This window comes from Anthonomus grandis, chromosome 6 (assembly GCF_022605725.1).
Source record: "Anthonomus grandis grandis chromosome 6, icAntGran1.3, whole genome shotgun sequence".
Classification (NCBI taxonomy): domain Eukaryota; kingdom Metazoa; phylum Arthropoda; class Insecta; order Coleoptera; family Curculionidae; genus Anthonomus; species Anthonomus grandis.
This window is the reverse complement of record NC_065551.1, coordinates 6,624,460-6,650,093: the sequence shown is the minus strand read 5'-3', so window position 1 is coordinate 6,650,093 and position 25,634 is coordinate 6,624,460. Positions and strand designations below refer to the sequence as shown.

The following is a 25,634-nucleotide window of genomic DNA, read 5'->3' as shown; positions in this document are numbered from 1 at the left end:
CGGCGAAATTATCTGCTTTTTGGCTTCAGGGCGAAATCCTCATCACTGTTGGGTCATGGCTGGTGGCTTACAAATTCATATTCAAGGAGCCCTAAGAAAATTTTCTCAATGGAAACACGGAACACCAAATAAAATGTCACCAACGGTGAATACTACTTACGAAGTTTCAAGAGGCATCGAATCACTAAGAAGCATCCTGCTTCAAAAAATATTTGATTGAAAATGAAGAAACACTAATGAATTTTAGTTTTTAGTATTAATTTAGCTAAAAATGTGCTGGCGGAGAGAGATGATACTAGATTTATTTCACGACACGATTATTCTCTCTCCGTCACAGCGGACAGCACGGTTCACCTGTGACAGACGCAGGAGCTGGAAAGACCCCCCAGATGCGTCGATGCGTCTGGGCGCAAGACCGGAGATTGAGGAACTTCGCTCGTTACTTTATGGGTTTAGCCGCTATGGACCCAACCAAAACCCATACATAGATCACGGATAAGAAATCCATAGAGTGCCTAGTAGAAAGTACAAATACGGGACAAATTGTAATAATTCGACACGCGGCGCCATTGGCGTCCGCTTTAGTAAATCGGGTGACCAATTCAATTGCCGTGAAATCTTCTCCATGCACAGCATATTGTAAACAATAACAAATAATTAAAGTGGAGATAACGTTGAGAGTGGTTCAATGAAAAACATTGGCGAATTCCATTAAAAATCGAAGGCAATTGTAATTATGGTGGGTGTCTCAGTCAGCAGTCTCGTACTTATAAAGTTTTGAAAGAAAGATTTATAACAAGGTCATTTTTAAATATTTAACCAAATGAATAAAAGTTAGGATTCTCCACATCCCGTCTAAAGCGTATTAATCCTGTAACAGAATCCTGGCATGTCTTGGTCGCCCAACAACTTCCTGTCTTTATAAATATCCTAGAATAAAATTTAAGCAGGTATTATGCAACACCTTTTTGCTAAATTTTTAGAATTAACCACTTTTCTTTAAATTATGATCTACTCTTAAGAAAACCAAACGATTTGGCACTCGTTGATCAGGAAGTGCCTCTTCATACACCCGTCTTGCTTCCATACAATCACCAAAAGCTCTTCCGTACATAATATGAATATCAGCTTGTTCTTCATACGTAAAATTAATTTTTGCCTTTTAATCGTAGATGGCGCTTGGCAGCTAGACACATTGTGTTTAGCTGCACACATTTGTGTTGCTCTGGTCTCAATTTTTGTTTGTTTTTACGTGTAAAGCTTACGCCAAAATATTATTGTGCTTAAATATACATGGTGTTCATTTGAGAACTTACGAACCCACCACGGATTTATCAAAAACACTGTTTGAAACAAAACAAAACAAAAAAACGCCGAAATACGTCAAAAGGTTTGTCAAGGGGGACAACTTTCTAACCTAAAATTACTTAACCCCCTTTCACCCTCTGCCCCCCAGGGTCATCCCCTTAAAAATTTTAAATGGCAAGGGGTATCGAGTAATAGCTTGTTTAAAAGGTCTTTCGAAGTCTTTTATTTTGACGTTTGATTTTTTTTTAAATCGGTCGATTCGTTTTCGAGAAAATTAGAAAAATCTTTGTTTTTCTTATATCTCTTTCTTTAACCTTCGAGGATTTTGATTTCTCCCTTGATCTTGAGTGCTTATTCGTTAAATTACGTTTAGAAAATTAACTTTTTCTTGTCGGCTCATTCTATAGGCCTCCTAGGGAGATCTACCTATCATTCTATATGCCTCCTAGGGGAGTCATTGTGTTTGTTGTTCTGACGATATTTTATCCCTTGCATGTTCACAATATGATAATGTTATTATTCTCGGTGATTCCACATTGCCTACTCGTGTAGCAGCTAAGACACAAACTTTAATTGATGTGATTTATTTCAACAAATCCACAAGTGTCGTACGTTCTTATACTTTGAATGCTGATTTAATTTTCGATCATCATGCAATAGTTTGTGACGTCAGGATTAAGGTTGAAAATGAACAAAGAAAATATAGGTCTTACCGCAATTTTAGGTTTTTTTGACAGGAATGATTTTCTTGCTGATCTAGAAGAAATAAATTGGGATAATATTTGCCATATTTATGGTTTGGGCGAAAAAGTATTTGTCTTTTTCGCTCTCGAGTATTTGTCCAGCAACGTTTGTTCATTATTTGAGACACATGCCCCATTAACTACCTCAAGAATTTCTAAACCTTACACTCCTTGGATTACCGAAAGCGTACTCTTTATAAAAGGAAAAAATAAAGCGTTTTAAGACTGAAAAAGTCTAAGAGTTTACCCGATTGACTATTCTACAAGCAACTACGAAATTCGGTGGTGGGGATGATTAGGCGGGAAAAGAAAACATATTTCATCAAAAAAGCAGCAATAGTAAAAAACTACGGAAAGCAATAAAAAGCTTTATTCTTAGAAATTCTTTTAACCATTCTATACCTGTAAACCTTTAAAATCCTGACAAAATAAATTATTATTTTTCATCAGTGTGTAGTCCTTCAGATAACTGCCCAGAGACAGTCGTATATTTTCTTAATCATACATTTAGTCCGACATTGTATTCATCATGTTGCTCCTCACTTGACTCATGTTATAAACTCCTGTTTGGAAAGAGGTTGTTTTCCTGATTTTTGGAAGACTTCTCTTATAATGCCTTTAGCTAAAATCAGTAGTCCAAAGGACTACTGCAATCTTAGACCTATATCCATTATTCCAGTAACTTCTAAGGTTTTGGAAAAGTTTATTCAGCCACAGATTTATGATTTCGTTATCACAAATAACATAATCCCGCAGGGCCAGTCCGGTTTCCGAAAGCGGCACAGCACCACATCTGCCTTGTTAAAAGTTACTCAAGAAATCATTGAGGCTTTGGATAGAGGTGATACTACGGCGCTTGTATTGCTTGACTTTTCTAAGGCTTTCAATACGTTGGATCACAGCCTGCTTTTAGCAAAATTGACCTATTATGGATTCGATACTAATTCATTAAACTTCTTTAGATCGTATCTTTCTGGAAGAAAGCAACTGGTGGTATTAGAAAATCAAGGTTAGTCAAACCGCTCTTATATAAGTTCTGGAGTACTACAAGGATCCGTCTTGGGTCCTCTCTTATTTCTAATATACATAGCAGACATGTATAAGGTTGTTACATATTGCAGTATTCAGGGCATTGCGGATGATACGCAAATTTATTATTATTTTAAAGCTGATGACGTATTGGGGGCTTGTAGTAGAATAAATGAAGATTTGTCATGTGTTTCAACTTTCTCGTCGAGGAATAATTAAAAATTAAATCCTAGCAAGTGTTGTGTAATGTGTTTCTCTTCAAAAAATAAGAAAAAAATAATTGTCTTGGATAATTTACAACTATTTCATTCTGTTTTATTTCACAGATGTTTTCTTTTTAATGCTGTTTCGGTGTATAATGAACTTCCGAATTCACTTAAGTGCATGTCCATTGCTGGTTTTAAAGTAAAATCAAAATCGCATTTTCTCACGTTACAGATGATATCCTTATAATCTAAAGGGAAAATGTGTAATTCTTTTTTTCTTTTTTAGTTTTATGTCATTGTTTCCAACTCAAGGTAGATTTAATAGATTTTACGGATTTTCTATTATCTTCTTTCTGCTATGTATGTAATTTGGTATATATTTTTGTAATTAGAAATTAAGTTGATTAGCCCTAGGCTAGACTTCGCCTTTCACATTTCGGTATAATAAAGACATTATTTATTTATTTATTTAAACTTAGTATACGCCAAGTCAACAAAGGCAATTCTTATTATTAATTAATTAACTTGAAAAACACTCTTCTAACGGATCACTATTGCTAAGTCAAGCATATTTTACAATAACAATCATCGGTGATCTACAAAAAATTTAAACACCAAAATAAATTACGTATGATATTAAACGCATTCTTCTGTCCATGATAGTAAAAAAGGTTTTTGTGGAAGATATATATAACCAAAAAATTTTCAAAGCCAATCTTCTAGTTAATGGAACACTTAATCGAACTAAAAGTACCTTTTTTACATAAATAAACCCAACCCAACCCAACCCTAAAGGTTTTCAAATCATTTTCAAATAAAATCGTAATAACCCAGAGTGTAAAAGAAATAGAAATATTTTAACCCCTACCATCCCCGTATGTGACGCCACTGACTAAAAATTGTAATTTTTTTATTTAGTATTTTAACTACCATCTAATGTTTTACAGTACACCAAATTTTATTGCAAACGGTTTTAAAGTTATAGAGAAAAAATCTTTGTAAGAAAAAAAAAACAAAATGTTTGTAAGAATTTTTGGCTTATTTTTATGCGAGGATTACGCTCCCGAAAGGATGCCGCTTACTTTTGAATCACCCGGTATTATGTTAAAATTTAATTGCAGAAAAAATGTTTGATGAAGATAATTATGGTTCATTTGATCCGACCTCAAATGCAACAAAAAACACTTATTCAAAGAAAAAGAAGGAGAAACTATCAGAAGAAATGCCTTCAACGTCTGAATATATTGAACTGAAAAACGTCTCTCATGAATTAAGCCAGTTACACACTTGCATTGATTTAGGTATTGAGACGACGAATGTTTCTAATGTCACTCTTGGTACCGATAATGAAGGTTTTGTTCTCGAAAAAGCCGAGAGAGAGTTTAATGCTACTGAGGACTTAATTGATGTCTTAGAAAATACTTTGAGTGAAAACGAATCACTTACAGACACAACACGAAAAAGGAGGTCAACAAGTTACAATGCTAACCCAGATAATAAAAATCTAAAACAAGAAATTTCAAATGATTCAGTTGTTCTGCTACCTTCTACATCTGTCAATAGAGCCCAAGACGTTGATACTAAGCCTCAAAAGATGAGGGCTGTAATTGTAAATGTTATGAAGGGTAAGAAGACTCCCAAAGCAATTCTTAATAAGACTTGGGAAGAGCTTAAGGGAAAGGATGTTTCTGAAACGGTCAATCAGGGGTTCACCGAAATTAAGACAACCGACAAAAGATCAAGGTATGTGATATATTTTTTAATAAATTTATTTCATTTAAAATTAAACACATTACATAATAATATTTTTTTGACTAGTTTGGTAAAGTCCTGTCAATATTTTCATTTTCTATAAGCACATAACAGATTTAAAAATAAGTTTAAGAAATATTTACTCATACTTATTTATTATTCTTAATATTCTTGTGTAGGGAAAAAATGAAGAAACAATTTTTATGGTACTTGCATTGATTAAAGTAAAACATACTTAATTTGTTAAAATATGGCAACTTTTCTTTTCCTGTTTCAATCAGGATTACCATATTTTGACAAGCTACCTGTATTTACACAAAATTTTGTGTAAAATAGATGTGATCCTCTCTTAATTAAATTAGAGACGACATGTAAAAGCGGTAGTTCTAATTTATATGGTAATTTGCTAATTCATAATATTTGTATTATTTAGGAGGACTAAACCTGAGACTCGTATTAAAGCGATCAAGCCTAAGGTTAAAATAGGTGCCAGTGGTAAAAAGATTGAGTATTATCATTGCGAGTTATGCGATTACAAGACACGGTCGAATACCAGCTTCATTCACCACCAATACATCCACAATGTTGTCAATAAGATTGAAGTATATAAATGTGATGACTGTAACTTCACATGTAATAATCATACGGCATTGCTGAGCCATAAGGTGAGGGTTGAATCAAAAATACGATTTACATAATTTAAGTCTTGAATTTTAGGCCAATCATGCGCAACAACACATTTCCTATAAGTGTAACTTCTGCGATGATGCGTTTAATAAAAAAAATCTATGTTTGTTCCACACTTTAACACACAAAGAAATACCAGATTTGGAAGAGCAATTATTTTGTGTTGTTTATAACCTTTTAATTGATGAACAGTATTATGAATGCTTTCAGTGCGAGTTCAAACAACAAGACGATTCATCGATGAGTCTCCATATTGTTGGTAAGTTTTTTTTACTGTCTTCACTATTAACTCAAAATAATCATCCATTATTCTCAAAGAGACTTAGATATAAGACCAAAGGAAGTAAAGTATACTCAAAGTCAAAGTCTTACAAATCAAACGTCTATTTAAAAAGGTTACACGTTTCGCCGCATTAGGGCATCATCAGACCAAAATAAAATTATCAAAATTAAATATTAAGGAAGAAAATGCTAATTAACAGAAAAGACATACCTCATCTAAATACAAAATTTGTTAATTACATTTAATTGAATAATTCAAGATTCGCTTATTACATTTCATTAAAACTTTGCACAAGGGTTTGCCAGATTGGTCTCTGATCAATCTGGCAACCCTTCTCAAGTCTCTCTTCAAAAAGTTATCTTACATGTTTTCTATAAAATGTACAGGGAAGCCAATAATTGACCCCCTTAAAATTTACATGGGTTTTCCTATGTTCCGCTCGGCGACGCACCACCTGGTATATGCCTTTTAAAAAATTAGCAAATTCGACGGAATTCTTAGTGGAAAAACAACTTCCGAAGCCTGTTAACTCTCTTAAAACCCCATTCAACCACGAAGAAAGTTTATAGCAAGGAGAATCCACAAAAGATACCACTGATCTAATTAGCTGTCCTTCTTTATGAACTTTAGGTAGCCCGTAAAGAATAGGAGTTCTAGGGTTCATAGGATGAAGAGCCTCCTTTCTAATATTATAAGACTCCAAGGTTAATAAAGATCTATTGAACACCTTTCATTTTTGGAAAAAAATGAAGTTGTGGGATCCCTAGTCAAAAGTTGAAACTCATCGGTATCGAGAAAACCCACAACCTTATTCACATAATCTGTGCTTTTCTCTCTTAAATTCTAAATTGGACAAAAACAAAACTTTTAATTAATTATAATGGTAAGCACTTAAGATCCTTAAAAACTAAAATTGAACAACATGAATAAGGTTGTGGGTTTTCTTGTTACTAATGAGTTTTAACCATCAAGAATGATGTCATTTTTCTGTGCTGAACTTCTAGCTGCCAAGGGGATTAAATATGTGAAATATAATTATAACTGACTCATTAAGTTCATACAAAATAAGACATCGGATACATTTATTCCTCACATATTAGATAACTACTAAATATTGCAATGAAACGAGACAAGCCTTTTCGTTCTTATGAATCTCTGATCACAAGAGAATTGAGAAAAATTAAAGAGTGGACTGCCTTTCGAAACAGGCTGTTTACAAGCGCTTGTGAGCAAACTAGTAAATAAACTACAGAGCAAAACTTAGTTTTAAAATAGTCATATAAGCATCTTTGATAATATTGATCAGAAAAATATAATCAACTGTATGTATCGAACTTACTTTTAAACATTCGTTTCACTTTCTACAGCAACAGAAGAGAAAATATCATACATACCTCACAAGCCACTCACATATTCTAAAGGGAGATCTCCCGCCCCAGAGGGTTCTGCAATAATCCTTTAATACTTAAACATTTCCTATCAAAATACTTAAACATTTCCTATCAAAATGCCGATATTTAGGGGAAAAATATGTATTCTTCTTTATTTGCAGTGCTTAAAATTACCGTAAAGATATGAAACAAAATAAAGACAAAGCTTCACATAACATGTATAATAGATTATTAATCTGTCTGCGTACATTTATATGCTACATACAATTATATACACCATGGTAACATCCTAGAGTTAGTGGCAAAGTTTCGGGAAACTGGTTCGGTGGCAAATAAAAAACGGAATATTGAAAATCTAGTGAAAAATGAGGCAGTAGAAGTCGGGGTTCTCGGTGAAGTTATTATGAACCCTACATTAAGTACCAGAAAATTTTCTCGTGTAACGGGAGTCGCGGACCACTGTACAGAAAATTGTAAAACATAATAAATAACACCCATATAAAATTCTTCAAGAATTAGATGAAGAAGATAACAAACATATGAGAACACATTATCATCTAGCAAGTTTTCTGAAATAATGTCTAAGCTAATTTGAAATAATCCCAACTATCTTTTAAATGTTTGCTTCTCAGATAAATGTTCATTTTTTGTCAATGGCACTGTCAATCGTCATAATTGTCGGTACTGGTCCGACAAGAATCCAAGGATCTACCATGAGGTTAACTCAACACCCTCAAAAATTAAAAGTTTGGGTTGGTATTTTTGGTTTAAAAACTAGCGCTAAAAGTATTAAACAATGGTGTTGTTTCAAAATCTTTGACAAGTTGTCCTACTGCGAAAACTCAAGTTTTTTCAAGTAATTTCCAATTTGGCAGTTGTAACTAGAATAAAAAGACCTTTTGAACCCACTCCTATTTAAAATTTTAAGGGTAGTTGCAACCTCCGTCAAAGGGTTGATGTTAAGGGGTTGAAAGTATTAAAAAAAATTGTCCCCCTAAACTGAAAAATCGATGGTTCCGAGAATTTTTATTTAAAAGAGGGACTTAAACCTTGCTGGACTGTTTTCGATGGGCCATCCTGTATATCTAAGTCTCATTGAGAATAATGGATGATTATATGGAATTTTAAAAGTCCTGTTAAATAACTCGTAAAGGCCAGTTATATAAATATGTGTATATATAATGTGTGTATGATTTGCTACACTGTCCTTCTTTATGGACACATACTTTATTAAAATACGTATTTTGAGAAATGTAGGAAAACACAGTAGGTTTTTTGTTACAAATTGGGAAACTTAACATTTTAATTAATTGTTTACTTTTTTTCTAATCTAGGGCACCAAATAGAAACACCTCTAAATCCGATTGTCGCTCGCTTTAAGTGCCAGCGTTGCGACTACTACACAAAAACTGAAGACATGATTGCAAAACATAACCTGCTGCACCATTCAGATAATAAAAAACCCTTGAAGAGAAAAAAGTGTGCCGCGAATGAAAGTGCGGCAACAAGCACCGACAGCTGTGCCCCTGGTTCGGCTGTTAATTTGGAAGGGAAGGAACAAGATGAGACCGTCTTATATTCCGGAAAACCGGTTCTTAAATGCGACCATTGCCATTTCCTCACAAGGAATCCAAGAAGTTTGACTAATCATACAAGTTTGAAGCATAAAAGGTTAGTTTTGATAATAAGTAAATAAATAAATATGCTTTTATATTACGGAAATAAAAAAATACAATAACAATTATAAATGCGGCGAGATCGATCCTATGGCTACTCTATCACCTAAAAATAGTACTTCAAAATAATGTATATATAAGTTCAAACTATAAATTAGTAACTATAATTAAGCTTATAAAACAAAACCATCCTACACAGACATAATTATATCATACATTTAATCAAGAAATATAGTTAACTAAAAGTGAAAAAAAAAAGAAAAAATATATAATTTTCGTAAAATACTAAACTTCTATTAAAATGGAGTTTGGCAGCTTTTTTGAAGGAAGCGAGTGAGTGCTTACACTTCAGATCATGAGGCAACGCATTATAGATTTTAACACCGGTATAGCTAAATGAGGCTTGAAATTTAGTAGTTCTATGCTTTGGGACACAAAAATTTTTAGAATGACGCATATCATGACCATGAATGCTACTGCAGCTTACCAGCTTCTCATACAAGTACCTGGGGACTGTACTGTGGATAGTTTTATAAATGAGACTAGTCATATAAACTTTGAATCGTTCTTCCAGCCTTAGCCATTGAGATTCGATAAATAATGGTGTTACATGGTCATATTTTTGCTTACAATAACTAAATTAGGCAAGCATTTTGTAATTTTTGCAAGCTATATTCATCTCTTTGAGCGAGGGCTGGCCAGAATAAAACGCTTCCATAACTGATAATAAGAGCATGGCTTTTTCCAGTATTTTGGAAAGGGTAGGTAGGATGCTTATAGGACGGTAATGTGAGAGCTCAGCAGGGCTATTTACTTTGGGAATGAGTAATAAATCCGCCTTTTTCCATTCGATGGGAAATCTGGATAACGAAAGAGCCTTATTGCAGTGGCGGCTCGTGACTTTAGGAAGAGGTGAAGCGCAAAATCCAAAATATACCATAAGCGGCAAAAACAAAATTTTAAAACACATAATAAAAAATTAATATTAGAGAGACACTTACCCACGCTTATTGTTATATCCGAGGCAGTATTTATTTACTTTAAAAGATAAGGTCTATTCTTCGGTCTTTTAAAGCTGCAAATTTATCGATGATATCGTCTTAAAATGGTTCTACACTTATAAGTTCATTTAAAAGTTCCTTTTCAATAGAAATCTTTGCTAAGTTAGTAAGCCTATTTTCTGTCATTGAATTCCGTAGGTATGTTTTAATTCTTTTTAAGCAAGAAAAACTACGTTCAACTGAAACACTTGTAGAAGGAATGGTCACAATTAGACGAATTAATTTTGCAGCTTCTTTAAAAATGTCACTATTTTCGTGTAACTGTTCCAACAGTTTATCTAACTGAATATTGCGGTTATTTTCGTCATTATAGATGAAGTTTAATTCATTTTTTAGCCGTGGCAAATCAGTAAATATATAAGGGAAAGAGTCTTTGAAATTATTTAATGATTCAATGGGAAAATCCCTAGAATACTCTTCAAACTTAGTTGTATCTATCAACGTAACAAAAACAATTTTTTCCAAATCTTGAAACCTCGTATCAATTTGTCCTAATATTGTATCTAAAAATATAGAACTTTGTACTTTTGAAAAAGTTCTTTGGTCGTCAAAGTTTTTCGTCCATGACAATAATTCGATGGCACTGACACTCACGAAATTAAATAATGATTAGAAACTCTTTTCATTTCTCTTTTCTTTAATAAGTTGCTGGGTGTTCTGAATTTGTGACATGCAAAGGCTAATATTTAGTGAACGTTTCTGTAACGTGTCAAAAAGAATATTAGTAATTTCGAAAATGTCACTAAAAATGCTGATGAAAAGACCAAACTTAAAATCATGGAGGTGGTTCAAGAAACCAACGCTTTGAGTTTATTGAAGTTTGATCCGAAGTTTTGTCGTCTCTAATTTCAGCAAATACTTGTTTTAAACCATCCCATTCATTATGAATAACATTTACAATCTTAGAGTTAGATGTCCATCGCGTTATTGCTGACGTAGGTATTCTTCTTTTAATGATCTGATCAGCTACATAAGTTCTTTTTGAAGAATGATGAAAAAATGAGGGAAAACTATTGACATTTGCAAAAAAAATACGACATTGTAGTATAGTACTGCAACTCTGTTGGAGTACTAAATTAAAACGGTGGGCTGCACAGTGTACAAAAACGGCTTGTGGAGCTTCAACTTTAATTTTTGATTGCAGACCATTTACATGTGCAGACATAACACTAGCACCGTCAAAACACTGCCCCACTAATTTCGAACGATAATCATATTTTTCTATTCTTTTGGTAACTAAGTTAAAAAGAGCATCAGCTGTTCGGTCCGAACTCACATCGAAGAATCCTAAAAATCTTTCGACCACTTTCCCTGTACTATTAACAAATCTAATTATTATGCTGCATTGGGACTTTTGAAGAATGTCCGTTGAATCGTCCACTTGAATAGAAAAAAAAATTAAATTCTTTTATTTTGCGGTCTATATGTTCATCGAGATAATCGGAAATGCAGTCTATTAGTTCATTTTGAATAGTTTTTGAATTGGCAGAGAAAATAGATGATTCCTTTTTATAATGCTCTTGAATATCTATGTTACTAATCGATATGTACGAGTGCAGAAGTTCTTTAAAATTACCACGATTGTCCGAAGAATAAGTTTCATCATGCCCCTGAAATGCTAGCTCTTGCTTGGCTAAATACACAGTAGCACGAATGGGTAACTGCATAAACCTTCTATTTAATAGTACTTTATAGTTAAATTGTTTTATACATAACCTGGAATTTTCCTTTAGCGCGTCTTCAATAGTTGTAAGGTTTTTTTTTTTAAATTCACAAAGGACAAGGCAGATTGAATGTGCTCCGAAGATGCTTCATATCTACTACAACCTCTTGTCACATTTCTAAAATTATTAAATCCCTCTTTATTCCATACACTCGATTTCACACCAATAATCAGATAGGGCAGACAAAATAGTTTTTTTTAAATAAACACTACCGCACAACCACTTATAGTCAGAGTACCACTGATTTCTAAACCTACGAACGAAGGTTCTATCTTTTGATTTTCCCTGCTTTTCTATATCAAGAAAAGGCTTAGGTCCCTCTGAATTTAAAAAGTCCTTTTTATCATCGTTTTTCCACCTAGAAAACGGTGTTTCTATCAAGATGCAAATTGGGTCAAATGACGGCAACATTTTATTAAAAAAAATCCCAAACGCAATGGAATTTACTTCCGATAAACAAGAACTAAGTCAATAGAATAAGAACCTTTGGCTGGCAGCGGCATGCATACGCAGCGCCGTTCTGTAAATTACCCCGCGTGTTTGTCCGTCCGTTGCCATAGCAACCGTCGCAAGCGCGGGGGGAGGTGTTGCATCAGATTATTGTTTCTGCTAATTGTGCTGCATTGACACATGCGGTGGCGGTCGCCGCTGCTCTTATGAGAATATGTTTAGCGCGATCTGGTTTCTGAATACTTTTACAAATATATTTTTCATAGGAATACACTAATTTTGATAAATCAGATAAAATAAAGAATTAATTTGTTATAAAATATAAAACAAACTAAATTGTAAACGTAAAGATGCCGATTTTAAAACTCTTAAATTTTTTAAAATTTGTGGTGAAGCGGCACCCGCGTCCCCTGACGAGCCGCTACTGCCTTATTGATGATGTGTGATATAAGGGGATATAAGGTAAGGGACTAAAAAAGAAATCATCTTAATGCCAATAGCATCAGACCCAATGGAGACAGACTTTATATTAGATATTATATTCTCAATATCACTCTCACTCATATCCTTAAACTTAAACTTGGTCTCAACATTCGGGTGTACTTTAATATATTTGGTATTTATTTCATTATTAAGAAGTAATGAATTAGTTTTCGGAATATTATTAATAAAAAAAGAATTAAATTGTTCAGCATCGATAACAGTAGTGAAATGAGCTGGTAACTTTGAATTTTCAGGTGTTATATTAAGACACTTTAAAGTTTTCCAAAATGAGGCCGGATTCTTTTTAAATTTATAATTTAGAAAAGATTTTTTTCATTTCGAACTGCGCTTGTTACCGTATTTCTAATTTGCTTATATTCATTAAAGGAGTTTTCAGTTTTTGTACTTTGTAAGCGGTTTTGGTAGCAATTTTATCATGAAACGTATATTATCAGTCATTCAAGGGGCTCTGGCCTTGGTGAATCTCGAAGTTTTAAAGGGTGCATGAATATTAAACACATCAGTCACATTTTGCTGAAAAAAGGAAACCATTTCATCCATATCAGACACATTAAATATATCTTGCCACTTTATACTAAAAATGTCCTTAAAAAGTCCACAAAAACGAAATTGGAATAATCTCGATAGGTATGAAAGGATACGGGAGGGCGTGTTACTTGCAACTTGAATTCGGTGTAAACCAAACAGTGATCAGAAATGTCGTCCATGTTGATTACTTGGACTTTCCGACAGACCTGGATCTGAGGTAACAATAATATCAATCAATTTAAGTGCAGTGGCAGAAAAACGAGTAGGAGTTCGAACAAGTTGTGCCAAATTATATTTATTAAAAAGTTTACAGAGAGCAGTACATCCAGGACTGTCGACTTGCAAAATATCCACATTCAAATCCCCACCAAATACCAAAAGATCAACCTCAGGCAAAAAACTAACAATAGCATTCTCCAAATCATCAATACACGAATTAAGGTTTATGTTAGGTGGCCGGTACAGTGATCCAAAACATATGATCCTACCATTGATTTTTTTACGAAACCATAGTTGTTCCAATGCGCTACTCTGGGTGGCGTGTTTAGAATTTGAAATGTTAATGAACTATTAATATAAAAAGCGACTCCGCCCCCACGACCATCTCTATCTTTACGTATAATATTATAATTGAAAATATCTATGCTGTTATTTTGTATTGAGTTACTTAACCAGGTTTCAGCCCAATTACCTCGTACTTTTCAGCCCTTAAAAATTTACTAAAGCTGCCAAATTGTGAAAAAAGTGATCGGACAACAAAATGAGAAAAAAAAAATTTTATTACTTGCAGCAGCCATAAGCTAATAATAACGGTATACACACACAAAACGTTGTCCGCCAATTGAGAAACAACTAAAAATCGAATAAGCCATAGCCAATATACTTTGTAAGCATGTACGCAAAAAGGAAAAAAAATCTTATATATTTCAACCTAAGAAGCGATTCAATAGTGAACCCAATACAATACACATTTTTAAATTTAACAAAATAATATACAATCCCTAAAAAAAAAACAAACGAAAAAATGTACCGAGCAATACATACATATGCGAAATCGTTATTTGGATCTATTAGAGGTTTGTCGTAGCTGTAACGTTATTTTTGAATTGAAAAATCACTTATACATATCTTTTGTGAGGTTGCTGGGTTCCAACGGAAAATCTTAATTTTTCAGCTTGTTTTTTGCCATGAAAAGTTCATTTTTCTTCAGGTTGCTAGTGAAATCTACTATAATAAAGTCAAAGACAAAATAGCTTCGTCACAAAAATGTGGATAATTTTAAAAGTCGGAGATGTTTTATGGTTAAGAGATCGCTTGATATTCAATTGCTTAATTAATATTTTGACATATTAATTAAGCAATTGAATATCAAGTCACTTTTTTTTAATGAAAAGGTCTGTATGCTTTTGTTTTTTTTTTCAATTTTTCGAACAAATCTAATTAAAAGAGAATCTTTCTTTTAAATATCTGCAATATTTTTTAGAGATAATAAACTTTGAAAACATTTACGTTTTCATTTTTTACTAGTCAATTATTATAAGAAAAGATCAGATTTTGGAAAAATAAAAAAAATATGATTTTTTTCTTAAAAATATCTGATAACTGTACAAAAAATCTTACTTCCGCTATAACCGGAAGTAACGGCACTAAATAGTCCGGGTCTTATTTATTGTCGCATGATATTAATGTTTAAATGGCAAAATTTTATATAATTCATCTATGAAATCATTTTAAATATACGTAAAACCCCATGTTTTACACTATTTTTTATTTTTCTTTCAAAAATGTCCATTTTAGAAAGAAAATAATATAAATAAATAAATAATGTCTTTATTAAGGCTAATAACACTATTGCATTATTAAGTATTAAAGGGCGAATTCTAGCTAAACAAGCTACTTAAATTAACCCTTAAATTATACACGCATTTATTAAATGTCTATAAGAAAAAATAAATAAAAACTAATACGTCCTCCTATACATTTAATTATTACTACAATCTACTAAAAGTTGAACAATGATTTTTATAATGTGCAATGTAAAACTTTAATCTTAGTCCAACTGGAAAAAAAAACTAACTATACATTTTAATGAAACAACAACACATTCTTTATATTTTTTCGGAAAATTGAGATAGAATTAGAAATATGAAAATAATTATAAAAATTATTATATAATAACACAGATATGAACGAAAAACTTCTCTGAAATAATGCGATATTTCCGCATTATAATATGTTGTGGCATAATTAACTTGTTTATAATTCTCAAAGAGCGCTGATGGATCTTATCCCTAAATATTAATTTAGATCTTAAATATAAAGGCAAGTTTGTATCTCAAATGTTTGTATCTCAAATGTAAGACATGGGTAAAAGAGAGTTAAACCGTAGGTCAATTTTTAAACATAACACCCTGTATGTTAATTAATTTTTAGATTCCTCAGATCATTTTAGACATATTTTGTATACAATGTCCTATACCTAGCTTTGACTATTTCGGAAATATTAAGTAAAATTCAAAAAATAACATTTAGAAAAGAAAATTATTTATTTGCCGAAAATTGTTACAACATATTCAAAAACTTATACATAATACAAATCTAAACAATAATGTCAATGTAGGAGATGTTCAAAATGCTCGCCACCAACGTCTTGGCCACACCCTACCCGTAAATAGAAATTTCTTCTAACGTTACTCAACATCTCAGGTGTGATCGATCTAATTGCCATTGCTATTCGTCTTCGTAAGTCAGTGGGTTTAGTTTATTACCGATATACCGAACATTTATTTGGTAGTGGGGTGGTGCTCCAACTTGTTGAACCCATATCATATTAGCTGGAAGTTGTGGGTTTCTTGGATCAGGATACAAGTTGGCCAACGTTGACACATTGGTACATTATTTTGAAGCAATTCTAAATAAATATCGCCATTCAAATTGCCCTCAATAAAAAAGGAACCTATGATCTGATCTTCAATAATTCCTGCCCACACGTTAATTTTTTCAGGGTATTGAGTATTGTCTTCTCTCGTCCAGCGAGGATTTTCCCTGGACCAATAGCGGCAATTTTGACGATTGGCATGACCGTGAAGAGTAAAGGTGTACATAACATGTTCCAATTGGATCACATTGCTATCTAACATTGCCATCATTTATTCACAAAAATACATTATCCTGTCAAAATCGTCTTCTGTGAGCTCCTGGGTGGGTATAATTTTATAGGGATGCATTTTGTTTTCTTTTAGTATTCTAATAACTGATGAATAGCTAATAGCGAGTACTGGGGCTGCTTACCGAGTAGATGTATGTGGGTGTTCCTCAAACTCAAGCATAACATTTTGGTATCCTCACTTATTGCATTGGCAGCTGCTTTTTTTACTTGCCTAACTTGGCCCAGCTCGCGGAATTGCTTTTCTATTTTACTAATTGTCCCTTGTTAAAGGCGGCAAATTTGGAAAATTTTCGTGAAATAAGCGAGCTACTTCCATTTGCGTCTGTGTATTATCTCCATAGCCAATCTTCTGTAGAATTGTTATTTTGTGCATTTCTGTGACGATTGAACATATGAACCATTTTTCTGGTTTGTAGTTAATGAAATTCAAACGACTATAGCACTGACGACTACTTCTGTCATGCAACATGAGTCAACATTAAGTCTGGCATTTTAAACCAAAGTAAACAACCATTTTTAGTTTTTTTTATTCTCATATCAATAAAAAGGAATGCTGAAATAGTGTTTGCTTGCTTTGCCAATTTGTCATTACCAAGACCTAAATGGGCAAGAAGTATTAAGTGAGTTGTAGAGAATCTTGAAAAATAAATAATCTTTTCTAAATGCTATTTTTTGAATTTTACTTAATATTTCCGAAACAGTCAGAGATAGATAGATCTGAGGAATCTAAAAATTAATTAACATACAGGGCGTTATGTTTAAACTAAGCAAGTTGGTATTGACCACCGTTATCTGATACACCCTGTGTAAAAAGTTTTTATGAAAAAAAAATGCGCTATAAAACTATAAAAACCAATCGACGTGTTCGAGCGTTTTTTCCAACACGCTCCCATCTATTTATTAGCTAATTTATTCCATTTGGCTGAAACACTGTATGTCCTTTTACTCAGTGTTGAAATATGGTCCTCAAACTTAAGCCTTGTGTCACATACAATTCCCAAATTTTTAGCTGTGTTCGAGTAGAAAAGCTGCTGATCTTCCATCTCAAGATGAATGTATTCTCTGAAAAGCTCTGAGATGGGGCTCGATGTAAAGAGCAAGACCTTGGTTTTATCAGTATTTAACCTCAGTCCATGCTTTCTACTATACTGACAAATGTTGAATAAGTCACTGTTTATTTCAGTTTCTGCATCATTATAATGTTTAGGATTAAAGGTGTATAACACTTGTATGTCATCGGCCTAAGACTGTATTTGAGTATCTATAATAGTTGTTTTATTCATATCAAAGGTATATAATAGAAATAACAGAGGTCCCAAAATGGACCCCTATGGGACTCGAGATCTTACAGTGCCCATTGCCGTAATTCCCACCTGTGCTGCCTACCACATAAGTACGATTTAAAAAAGCAAACCACTCTATCCGAAAATCCAAAATACTTTAATTTAGCACACATAAGATTATGATCAATACAATCGAACGCTTTTGAATAATCGAGTAAGACTAGTATAGTAACCAGCTTTTTATCCATAGCTGAAATTATTGAATAATTTAAATTCATTAAAGTGCTTGTCGTACTATAACCGGGACGAAAACCTGACTGAGTGGAAGGCAGCAAACCAGCACTATCAACAAAAGAAAACATTTGTCTGTACACCACTTTCTCAAGAAGCTTACTTAAAACAGGCAAGAGACTCACAGGTCTTAAATGGGTAATTCGAGATGGTAAAGTTACTTTAGGTAAAGGAAAGATAACAGCAGTCTTCCAAGTTGAGGGAAAACATCCCTCCTCATACATTAATTATATGAGTAAAATGATCCAATAAAATAAGGATGCTAGGGGACCCTGACTGACCCAAAAAAGTGTCATGTCATCAATACCCGGCGCATTTGATTTTAACTCGTAACTTGCCTCTGAGTATCTCTACTTGAGTAGGTAACGAAAAGTCAAAAAGAAGAGACCCGTATAATACTATATAATATACCCGTCTATAAGACCTGATAAAAACTAGCCATTTATCTTGTCAGAATCTTGCGGCTCTACAGGCAATACTGGCTTTGACCCTGTCATGACTCCAGCTATCTTTAAACGTTCTATGGCCCGAGAAAAGACGTATTTCAGGTAAACAGCTTTTTCTCGCCTTACGGATGCTAGGGCAAAGTTCCAAAGCTATTTATAGCTATTCCAAAAAGTTGTGGTTTTGTTTCGTTTAAATTTATTAAAAGCAATATCAAGCTATTTTAAAATACGTTTCAAAGTATCCGTAGGCCAAGGAGCTGGAGGTCTGCTGAGTCTTTCAGTTCGTACAGGCGCGTGAAAATAAAAAATATTGATTAAGTTTTCAGTTCAAAAGGTAATTTCATCATTAATGTCCTGAACCTGATATATGTTGATATCATAATAATATAATATATGACATAATATTACAAGAAAATAATATCAAAAAATTGACCGCGGACTAAAATCCAAGCATTTTACACAACATTTTAAACACTCCTAGCACTCACAGACTTATCACCTCTTTTTAGCCAGTCTATTAAACAAAGATAAAACACCTGCGTTCTGACGATTCCTACTTTAGACTTTGCAAGTGATTGTGTATCTCTCTCTATCCCACTGATTTTGAGGATTACGGGGCCGTACCCAGAAAAATGTTTGGGCTGTTTTTGTATTACTTTTGTCGTGTTTTTAAAGAGATCTTTAAGGATGGGTCTATCACCTTTAATAGTTGGGAGAGGGATCATGTGAGTTTATTATTATTTGATGAGTTTTGCCCGTTTTGCTTTTTACACGTTTATGAATTTAGAATTTGGCCGGTATTCGTCTAAATTTTTTGCAGTTTTTACTGTGAGGAAGAGTGTTTTTTTTTATTTGTATTTGTGCAATTGCTTTGGTATTATACCTAAAGGCCTTAAAATGTTCCGACTTTAAAATGTATATGAATTACGGAGAAATAAGCAGGAAAATTTGGCAAATGAAGAGGAAAGTGTTTTTGCGGGCTTATGGAAACCTTGGGTGCAAAAGAATGACAATAACATTTGTGATGAAAACAATAAGAGTGATCTGGACAGTGATTTAGACTCAGATAGTTCTGATAGTTAATTTTCTAGTGTTGAGGAAGCCGAGGAAGACGCAAGCGAAGTAGAAGCTACAGGGGAAAATCAAGCAGTTTTAAGACGTAATTGTTTAAGTACTGACGCCAAACAAATTTGTTTAAATGTCTATAACAATCTAAGGAATGATCCTCAATTCACAAATGATTGGTACAATATACTATTTTGTGAAAAAAGGGGTTAAAGGCAGAAAAAAAAGGAGAGATGCAGGACAATCAAAGGGACTTGACACGGATATTGCTAAGGAAAGTTGTGTATTGTAAATACAAAAACAATGAGGTTCCGACCATAGAGATGGTTAAGGACGCCTTATCGGCAAGGGACAAACATTTCTCAGTCTCAACCTTGCGGAGATACCTGATAAAACTTGGATTTAAGTTTAAGATGGTTAACAAAAGGGCTGCTGTAATGGAAAATACTCGAATTGTCAGGTGGCGTATAGAATATTTGGAGAAAAATAACAAATTTTGGGAGGAAGAAAGATCTATATATTATTTAGACGAAACATGGTACGATACAAATGACATGGCAAAAAAAGTTGGACTGATGGTTCGAACAAATGTGTCCTAAAAGATGTTTCACCAAACACGGGATCTCGGATGATCATTATTCATTGTGGTTCAAAAGAAGGTTGGGTGAAAGATGGACTGAAATTGTGTGGCAAAAAAATAGAAGAGTGCAATGCGGACTATCATAAAAACATGCATGCAGATATATTTGAAACCTGGTTTGAGAAAACATTACTTCCAGATTTAAAGGAAAACAGTGTGATTGTTATGGATAATGCATCATACCATTCAAGGCTTCCCAAACACATCTTCACATAAATTGGAAATTGAGACATTTTTATTAAAACATGATCTCTATTTGCATGAATCTTATACAAAGAAACTTTGTTTAAGAAGTTAGAAAGTTGTAAATAAACTTGGGAAATGCAGTATGTAGTAGATAACATAGCATAAGTATCGAAATTTTAATAAAAAATTTATAAATTTGATTAAGGAGGTGGAGAAAGTTTGAGGAAAAAATTATAAGATATGAAAAGTAATTTGCATCAGATTATTTTGAATGGAGGGGACCGTTTCATTATTTGAATAATGATGAATCTGATGCAGAAATTGAAGATCTGTGGCTAAACTAGTTATTGTTTCATATGGTAAGAAAACCTAGAAAGTAAAATTTTGTTTTTTACAGCAGTTTTCTTGACGATATTTCTCCAAGGGAATGATTTTATCCAAAAAATAACCAACGCTGCCCAGGAGAACGGAAATAAAATAACAACCAGAACAACAAAGACGGAAATGAGAAGATACTGCCCAACTTGTATCCGCAATAGAGGCTCTCATTTTGAACAAGATTTGTGAAATCTAAAGTTACTTTTTTAATATTCATAATCAATTTACAAAACGGTATCAAGTAGTTTTGGAAACATTTGTAGGCTTAGGTAATAAGGAACTTTTAAATAAAAAATTGACAAATGTAGCCCAAATATTTTAAAAAAATAACGACTGAAAAGTGTAATATTTTTTTAATTTTCTTCATTTGTGCCTTACGAATATAAAATTCGAATAAAGTTCCTATAAAACTTACACCTGTTTTGGAATTTGGGAAGTGGGTCGAGCATTTTGTACATTCTGAATTAATAAAACTCCAATAATTAAAACATATGTTCAAAACCAATAAACTTTTGTTTTACATTTTTGTTGAACACCTTGTAGAAAAGACTCACTCTGTACATACAACACATAGGTTTTAATAAATATTGACGATAAAAAAAACGTAGTACTAACAAGTACAGATTGCGGCAGTCAAACCTGCAATTTTAAAATAAGCGAGTGAGCCAAAAAAGTGAGTGGAGCGAGTTGTTAACGTTAGCCTTATTTCCCTCGTTAAAAGCATTTCAGTTGCCATGAAACAGTGGTCTAAGCAAGAGCGCTCCTTCGCTGTAAAGACATTTTATCAAAGCGGTAGTTACACAGCCGCTCAACGCCGCTTCCGTGTTCATTTCCAAATTAATGTGCCGTCTGTTAACTCAAAAAAGTTATGGGTAAAAAACTTTGAAAACATCGGTGGAACGAGAAACAGAAGAGGTGGCAGTGCGAGATCAGTGAGAATTCCTGAGAATATTGAACGTGCAAGAATCGCTATGACAAGAAGTCCTTGGACATCAGCGCGTAAACACAGTACTGGGCTTAGAATTTCAGACAGGAGTCTCCAAAGGATCTTAAAGTTCAATTTACACTTTCACCCCTACAAAATTCAAGTGGTTCAGGCTCTAAATGAAAACGATTTCGCTCTTCGACGGCACTTTTGTGAAGCGCTTTTAGAAATGATGGAAAAAAACGACGAACTTTACACGTTGCTCTGGATGAGCGACGAGGCGCATTTCCATCTCTCCGACTTCGTTAACAAGCAAAATTTTAGATATTGGAGCGATGAAAACCCTCAAGAAATCCATCAAAAATCTCTCCATTCGTCCAAAGTAACAGTTTGACGTCCTCAACAGGAATCATAGGCCCATTTTTTTTTGAAAATGAAAGGGGACAAGCTGTTACCGTGAATGCGGAGCGCTACTCGGAAATATTACGAACATTCTTTATTCCTGGTCTTCGCGAACATGGGCTGAATGATGAAACGTTATTTCAACAAGATTGAGTCACAAGCCACGTGGCCCGTATGAGCCTGAATCTCCTTAGCGAAGTTTTCCTAACCCGAGTAATATCCCGGAACGGATTCATTCCTTGGCCCCCTCGTTCACCTGACCTTACTGCTTGTGATTTTTTCTTGTAGGGGCTACCTAAAAAGCAAAGTTTTCGGAGAACCCCGGCGCCGTACTCTTGAAGAACTGAAGGCGAGAATCCGTCAGGAAATCGGAAGAATCCCTCAGCAGATGCTCCGTGATGTAATGAACAATTTTAGAGATCTACTTCAAGAATGCATCAATCGAAATGGAAGACATCTTAGTAATGTTATTTTTAAATACATTTTAACGTAAATTAACATGGTATCAATAAAAATTTTAAAAAGCAACCGTGTTTTTTTACACAGTTATTTAAAAAATGCGAAAAGAAACTCCTTCAAAAAAAGTACGTTGTCATGGCTCATTACTTACAATGATATCCAGAACAAGTCGGTATGATGAACAGTGACAAGACTGCCGCACCCTTTAGTTGTATTTGATATAAACTAATAATAATAAAATATAAAAGAAAAACACAAGCTAAAAACTATTACAATAAAAACTCGTTCGAATCTCCTCATATGTCTGGACAGCCAGTAGTCTCTTAACCGCTAAAACTATTTTAACTTCGAAAGAATTTTAAAGAAACAAATCTTTTTTACATTTAATGGCCAATGAATGACTTAATACTTGCATAAATCTTTACTAATAAGTATCATGAATTTAATAAATAAGCCAACATTAATGAAATGTTTTATATACATTTGAAAAATTATATAACCTGAAATAAAGCTGCAGGAAGATTACATAAGTGCCGCATTTTCAGTGTTATTGGTACTCCTATGGTTGGAACTTTTGGTGAGACACTCAAATCACGAGACAGTTTTACCAATAACCAAAACTGTTTATTTTACTCTCGACAGGTGTTTCGCTAACGACGTTAGTATTTTCGGGAGAAGATTAAAACTACTTATAAGTGGCCTTATATACTAAAGTTTTATTGTTATTTCTGGTTTAAGTAATTTCAAGTTGTCTATCCTTTCAAAGTGACCAGTATTTAAAACATGTTCATCCAAACTTGACTTTTTAACTCTTCCGTATTTCACATGAACTGCATTTTCTTTAAATCTGACATTAATTGATCTTCTTATAAAAAATAAATCAATAAATAAATCTGGCCTTTATTAAGTAAAACTAAAGAAAATATGGCGAAGTCTAGAAAATTTTGCTATTCTACTTAACCATAACATTACATGAGAAAATTGGTTTCGTTTAACAAAACACTATTGTAGTACAATAGGTCCATGAGTGTTAACAATTATAATAATTCATGAGACAAACAAACCTACTTTCAAAATTCCAACAACAAAGTTTAGCCTTAAGATTAACAAAGATAAACATATTAAGAGTTACAGTGCGGTGATAACAGAAATATGACACACATTAAATTACAAATATTTAAGAATATTAAAAAAAACATACGTTGTAGTTTAAAACTGTAGGAGAGATAAGTACACGTAATAGATAAGCAATTATTGCAGCCGATGTTCATTAGTTTGATTCAAAAGAAGCACTGTTTTAAGGTTATACGAGTACTTAATCTTTAAAATATTAAAACTTCTAAACTCTATTGACAACTGGTTCAAAAGAGAAATTGAGGTAAAAACAAAAGATTTTTGAAGAAATAAACTTCTAAATTTAGGAAAATTGTACAAAAATGTATGCCTGGTATTAACACTATGAAGTGTTAATCTTGTAACAAAAATACTATCTAGTTGGGTATTTCCGGCGGAAAAGTTGATAATCTGATGCAGAAAGACACCCAGATGAAGTCTCCACCGGTATTCCGTTCTTAGCCATCGAAGTAATCAGAAATTGTGAGATATGTGGTCGCGCCTGTTTAGACCAAAAATAAGTCTACAACATGCATTTTGCATTACTTGAACCATATTTCGTTCAAGGAAACTAAGGCAAGGATAATATATAAAGTCACAATAGTTGAATCTTGAAAGAACTAAAGACTCAGACAATACCGTGAAATGGGGTGAATAGAAACTGCTGGGTGAATAGCAACAAAAACGGGAAACTTCTTTTTAAAAAAATCAACATCGGAATTAAACCTCCCAACGCTTCAAATTTGTTCTCAAACGGTCAACAGATGTCGCCATAACTACTTTAACAGGCCAAAGATGTTTTGTGTTGGCAGCCCTGATTGCAGTACCAACCACCCGTCGGAGTGAACAGATGTGCTTTTTTTATCACTAGCAAAACTTTATTCACAGTGGTTAGCTAAAAACAGGTAAGACATTGAGTTTTTGGTTAAAGTAACTGTAAGGTGTCTGGTTTACATTGCCTATTTCAGAAATTGCTTGTCTTGCTTATTTTTTTTGCTATGATGTAATATAATACATAACGTCACTTTTAAGTAATTTTGGGGTGAATAGAAACACGCTGTTTCTATTCACCCCGCTGTTTCTATCCACCCCATAATTGTTTTTTCTTTTGCAGGAAAATGCCTCGCGTTTATAAACCAGACCCTCGAGGTAAAACATATAAGAAAATTGCTGAAAAAACTCTAAAAATAGCCCTTGCTTCAATTGACACCGGGATGAGTTATAGAGTGGCTCACGAAACATACAACATTCATTATTCTGCCCTTTATCGGCACCACAAAAACCGACAAACAGCCCTAACCAAACAAGAAGAAGATATTTTAGTCCATCAACTAATAGTTTGTTCCGATTGGGGGTATCCACTTGACCATTTAGACCACATAGACAGTAGACGTAAAACAATAACGAGATTTAAAGGTAATATCCCTGGCAGAGACTTTGTCTATTCTTTTTTAAAACGTCACAAAAATGAATTAAGATCTAGAATCTGCCAAAACATCAAGCGCTCAAGAGCTGCTGTTTCTCCCAATAGCATCAATGTTTATTTTGACAATTTAGCCATGGAGTTGAAAAATGTACCGCCATCAAACATAATAAATTAGGACGAAACAAATTTAACTGACGATCCGGGTAGAAAGAAAGTAATCTCGAAAAGGGGCTGTCGCTATCCAGAACGTATTTGCAATACGTCGAAGTCAGCCTTTTCTATTATGTACGCTGCTTCAGCTGATGGAAAATTGTTACCACCATACGTGGTTTACAAAGCTAAAAATTTGTATACATCTTATACAAAGGTTTTCATCGAGACGAGAAATCTCGTCTCGTGAAAATATTGATGACTTAAAGGATTATCTTATTTCGTCTCAAGATTGGGAGCTAGTAAGCAGAATTTTTAATTATTTAAAAGTTTTAAAACATTATCCGATTAATTTCAAG

The 25,634-nt window shown here is 33.5% G+C and overlaps 1 protein-coding gene across 3 annotated transcripts in view; it reads left to right on the top strand.

Moving 5' to 3' along the window:
• LOC126737753 (zinc finger protein 91-like) overlaps window positions 1-25,634 on the top strand; it is a 43,843-nt gene that overhangs the window by 14,489 nt on the left and 3,720 nt on the right. For 2 of the 3 annotated variants that reach the window (XM_050442777.1, XM_050442778.1), the window contains exons 2-5: window positions 4,408-5,029; window positions 5,472-5,703; window positions 5,756-5,984; window positions 8,734-9,070. In XM_050442777.1, the coding sequence (XP_050298734.1) occupies window positions 4,413-5,029; window positions 5,472-5,703; window positions 5,756-5,984; window positions 8,734-9,070 (1,415 nt within the window). In that variant the 5' untranslated portion in view covers window positions 4,408-4,412. Of the gene's footprint in view, window positions 1-4,407; window positions 5,030-5,471; window positions 5,704-5,755; window positions 5,985-8,733; window positions 9,071-22,415; window positions 22,636-25,634 lie in introns of those variants that run through there. The other variant, XM_050442779.1, reaches the window with a different exon arrangement.